At 37.8% G+C, this 4,403-nt stretch overlaps 1 protein-coding gene across 1 annotated transcript in view; it reads right to left on the bottom strand.

Annotated features, from left to right (window-relative positions):
• Positions 1-1,221, bottom strand: part of LOC107102346 (26S proteasome non-ATPase regulatory subunit 11A) — an 18,046-nt gene extending 16,825 nt beyond the window's left edge. The window contains exons 1-2 of the mRNA XM_015401607.1: positions 1,082-1,221; positions 327-428 (exon numbers count right to left, since the gene is read on the bottom strand). Of these exons, the coding sequence (XP_015257093.1) occupies positions 327-428; positions 1,082-1,172 (193 nt within the window). The 5' untranslated portion in view covers positions 1,173-1,221. The remainder of the gene's footprint in view (positions 1-326; positions 429-1,081) is intronic.
• Between the last annotated feature and the right edge of the window lie 3,182 nt (positions 1,222-4,403).

Genomic DNA, 4,403 nt, shown 5'->3' with positions numbered 1-4,403 from the left:
AAAAAACACAGATTTTAAGACAGGATTTTTTTTAAAATAGAAATTTTCTAACTATTGGGACAACATGGTCTGATAAAGAATACATTTATATACATGTTTAAGCCAGAATTATTTGACATTTAAATAAGATTTCCCCACGACTTTAATAAAATAATCTGAAATCCAAAAATCTAAGGCAAACTTGCACTTTGGTTCAGTTCAGCTGTTTTCATTATGTCCAACTAGAACACAATCAGGATTGTAGGAAAGCCTCTATGCTGCTTTCAGTTCTTCAGTGTGACTGAATGAGGAAATGTTCTGTGTTCTGACCATCCTGCTCTGGTTACCTGCTGCCTGTCCGGTCTTCGCCAGCAGCCCGCCCAGCTCCAGGATGCTCTGCTCCTTAACACGCACCGCCTCCTCATCGTTGTCCTGGATGTCCCGCTTCACTAAAACACACAAACACACCAATGATGTAAAGCGTCCCGTTTCATGGCTATGCACCAACACGTCCTGAAGCTGAAACAGTAGTTTATGACACAGCAGAGTAAAATGAAAGCATTGAATCCCGGAGTGGCAGATATAAATGGCAAAGAGCCAAAGGCTAACAAAGCTGCAAATTATCACAGAAGATATGAAAGCAATAGAAATATCATTCGCTACGAGATAAGAAGCAACAAATTATTAGATTAAACGCTGACAAAAACTAAAAGTAATTTAGTCTAGGATGTTTAGGATGATCTTGATGGCTGACAATGAGTGTTTGTAATTTCCCTGACGGCCCTGCCAGCTGATAGAAACGGGAGAGGTAGACGCTAACAACATTAGCTGTCATCCAACTTCCAGCTAAATCAATGAAACCGGCTAGCTAGCATTAGCGTACACACAAAGCTAGCCGGCATGCTGCTAACCGGCTAGCCAGGTGCTGCTGACTCACTGTCCAAACAGCACAGAAAGGGTGACGGTCTACATCGTGCTAACGTGTGTAGCTTAGCTTTCCTGCTAACTAAACAGCTTACGACAGTTGGGCAAAAGTGCAGAATTTGCGTCGAAACAAAAATGTAAACTACCCCTACGGCCGGGAAGTGTTAATTCCACTTACCTATAGAGTGTAAAATATCAATAGAAGCGTTACGGTCGGTTCCAATAAGAGACCGAGCTCTCTGAAACTCAGCCACAGCCGCGGCTGCCATCTCTCCACTCACTGCCAGCCTTTGCTCTCTCTGCGAGGTTCACTTCCGGTTGGGCTGCTCACTTTTGCTACGCTGCTTCCCCCTTGAGGTGAATTCGAATCGCCGCTTCTCCATACTTTCCTTGTGCTTTCCCATTTAACATGTGACACCAATAATTATGTACAAGTTTAATAATGGAGAAGCTATTAGTCAGCTTTGTACTTTATTAATATATAAAAACTAAGCATTTTCTGAGAATGTGTTTATTTAAGAGCAACAATGCAAATTAACCAACATCTAGAAAAAGTACACTATATTATATTATTTTCCATGTGAATCCCAGATTGATCATTCTTCTTTGCCTTTTATAAAAAAGTGCCTGTCCGTATTCATGCTGATCCTGACGTTTGAAAAAGGAGGCAGGGAAAGCGGAATAAAGCATTAGCCTCCCTGCATGCAGTTACCCAAGCCGTGAAGCTAAACCAGGTCCTGGAAAAAGACAGAATGTTCCATCTCCGTCTTTTTGGACTGCTGATCAATTTTGATGTTATGTGACGACAATTCCTAGCTCCTAGCTCTCCTGTAGCCTACTTCTGTTTGTAGAAGTACAGGACTTCTACTTCTATTGCAGAGGAGCTACTGTGCATGTACAACTTCTAAAAAAAAAAGTCAGGCAGTTTTTTCAATTCACAAAAACGAGTATGGACTTGTGTCCTTGCCAAGCATGTTCTTGAGAAGAACACAGGAAAGTATGGACTACGGTCCAGGCTACCATCACCGGGTTGGGTCCGGTTGCTCCGTCCATGGCCGCCGAGGTTCCAAGGCCGGTCCACTCAGCAGCCCCAGCAGCACCCCAACCCCCCAAAAAAGTGTCCTCCTTTTCAGAAACCCAAATTTGGGCACCATAGGTGTGAATATAGCATAACAGTAACTAGCTTCCAGACATGGCTTCCTGCATGAATATTGGTTCGCTCGATTCGCTCATGTGTCAGGGTACACACACAGGGGGGAGGCACAAGCAGACGACCATGACTGACGTTTCAAGAACCAATCGTGTGCAACGGACTGTCTTTTGTAATTGGTTGAGGTTATTCATTGATATGTCGCTGTAGCGGGGACCATTTATTTTAGTTTCACGTCCAGATCTTTAAGCCACATGATAAAAAAGGCGTCAGAAAAGAGCATACTGCTGTAAAAGCCGCTGAAGGGTAGACCTGTTTGAATTCAGAGCCACAACTCTTCAGGTCTCCTTAATTTCAAAGACTTTGAAGGATCCAGTCGTGTCCTTGGAAGACGCAGCCCATAAATTCAAACAGAGCCACTGTATCGGTGTGTGTATGAAGGTAGATTTGTTTCTTTATTCTTCACTCAAAAAAAAAGGTTGCTTCAATCAAAAAATATTTTTCAATAAAAAAAACCTTCACTTCAATGAAAAGAAATTTTTTTCAATCAAAGAATAAAAGTATATGAATGAAAAAATATATTTGAGACTCAAAAAATACATTTGAACACTGCTTTTCTTTGATTAAAAATGTCAATGATAGAAGTGTAGTCTTTTTTGTTTAAAGCTACTTTTTTAATTGAAGTAACATTGTTTTTGATGGGACCATATAATGGGTAGGACATTTGTGTCTTCAATCAAAAAAGAAGTTGCTTCAAACAAACAAACAAACAACAGAATCAATAAAAAAAGTAACTTAAATGAAAAGATAAACGTCTTCAATCATAGAAAATAGTTTTTGAATGCAAATAAAATATTTGGGACTCAAAACATTGCATTTGAACACTTTATTTATTGTTCTCTTTGGTTGAAGGGATCTATTTTGGGTTTGGGCCATACATGGGGAGGACATTTTTGTCTTAATCATTCAATTCCCAAAAAGTTGTTTCAATCAAAAAAAAAAAAAAAATTAATTAATAAAAAAAAAAAAAAATAAATCAAAGAACAAACTGTGCACATGCAAATGCAAAAAATATATATATATATACCCCATGAATAAATTATATATATTTTTTTCACTTCAAAAAAAAAAAAAACATTTTATTCATGGGGTAATTTCTTTTTTTTTTTTTTTTGCATTTGCACAGTTTGTTCTTTGACAGATTTTTTTTCTAAAAACAATGTTACTTCAATTAAAAAATTTGCTTTTAACAAAAAAGACTGCACTTCTATCAAATAAAACATTTCAATCATAGAAAAGCAGTGTTCAAATGTATTTTTTTTTAGTCTCAAATATATTTTTGCATTCAACTAACTGTGTTTAAAAATGCACCTGTCAACATGATGCATCTGCTAAAAACATCTATTTTTTGCGGTTTATCATTTAAATTATCTATAACTTTGTAGCAGCCTAAAAGGAATAGGAACGTTTCATCCGTTAATTTCTTCGTTGTGTCATCATATTTCCCTAATTACATTTTTTTTCTTTACTTATTGTTTTAAAAAATATTATTTAAAATCCTAGTCCACAAAATTCACATTTTCCCCCTGAATTTCACATATGTTTAAAAGACGTCAAAGATATTTTCAATTTAAACATTGATATGAAATAAGACATCGTTGCACGAGGTCATCAAATCCATTTAGTTTAGTCTGTCAAATAAAATGTCAGTATTATGTGAGTTTTAACGCAGTATCAATAGTTTGGCAATGTGTCGAAACGCTTCAAGACGCCTCATTAACCCACCATTAGTCCGATTGATTTCAGGTGTGGCTGCTGGTCTGCAGGTGAAGTAGGGGTGGTAGCGGTCACGAAAATATCATTGATTGTTAAGAAACATGAAAGTAGGAGAAGAAATGTGGAGGACGAAGAACGAGATATACAGCATTATTGGACGTCTGGAAGTTGGCGTTGAGGGATTTCCACGCGCTGCAGCGTGGGACATCAGCACCGGTAGGGTAAGCAACGATGAAGGACGAGTCCATGAAGAGAAAACCCTTTGGTAGGAAATAAGAGTGGTTACACATGGCAATAAATCTGAAGGAAAAAATGGAGAAGTCCTACTGCAGACAGTAGGTCCAATAACGAAATATATGAAACTGCATCGCCTTAACTTAAAACTTAAGATACGCAGCACTGGAAAACTGTTAAGTAACTGACTTATATTGGTCAGGTTGTCAAAAAGGTTTGTCAAAACACATTAAGCTGGGAAAGACTTTATTTCCCGACGAGTTACAAAACACACGAAACTGTACAGGGGGAAAAAAGCAAATAAAACTACGTTTTGGTCTATTTTTTTCTGAGTTACTTT

Source organism: Cyprinodon variegatus, unplaced genomic scaffold, assembly GCF_000732505.1.
Source record: "Cyprinodon variegatus isolate N-32 unplaced genomic scaffold, C_variegatus-1.0 Scaffold1237, whole genome shotgun sequence".
NCBI lineage: Eukaryota > Metazoa > Chordata > Actinopteri > Cyprinodontiformes > Cyprinodontidae > Cyprinodon > Cyprinodon variegatus.
This window is presented reverse-complemented; position numbering and strand designations above follow the sequence as displayed.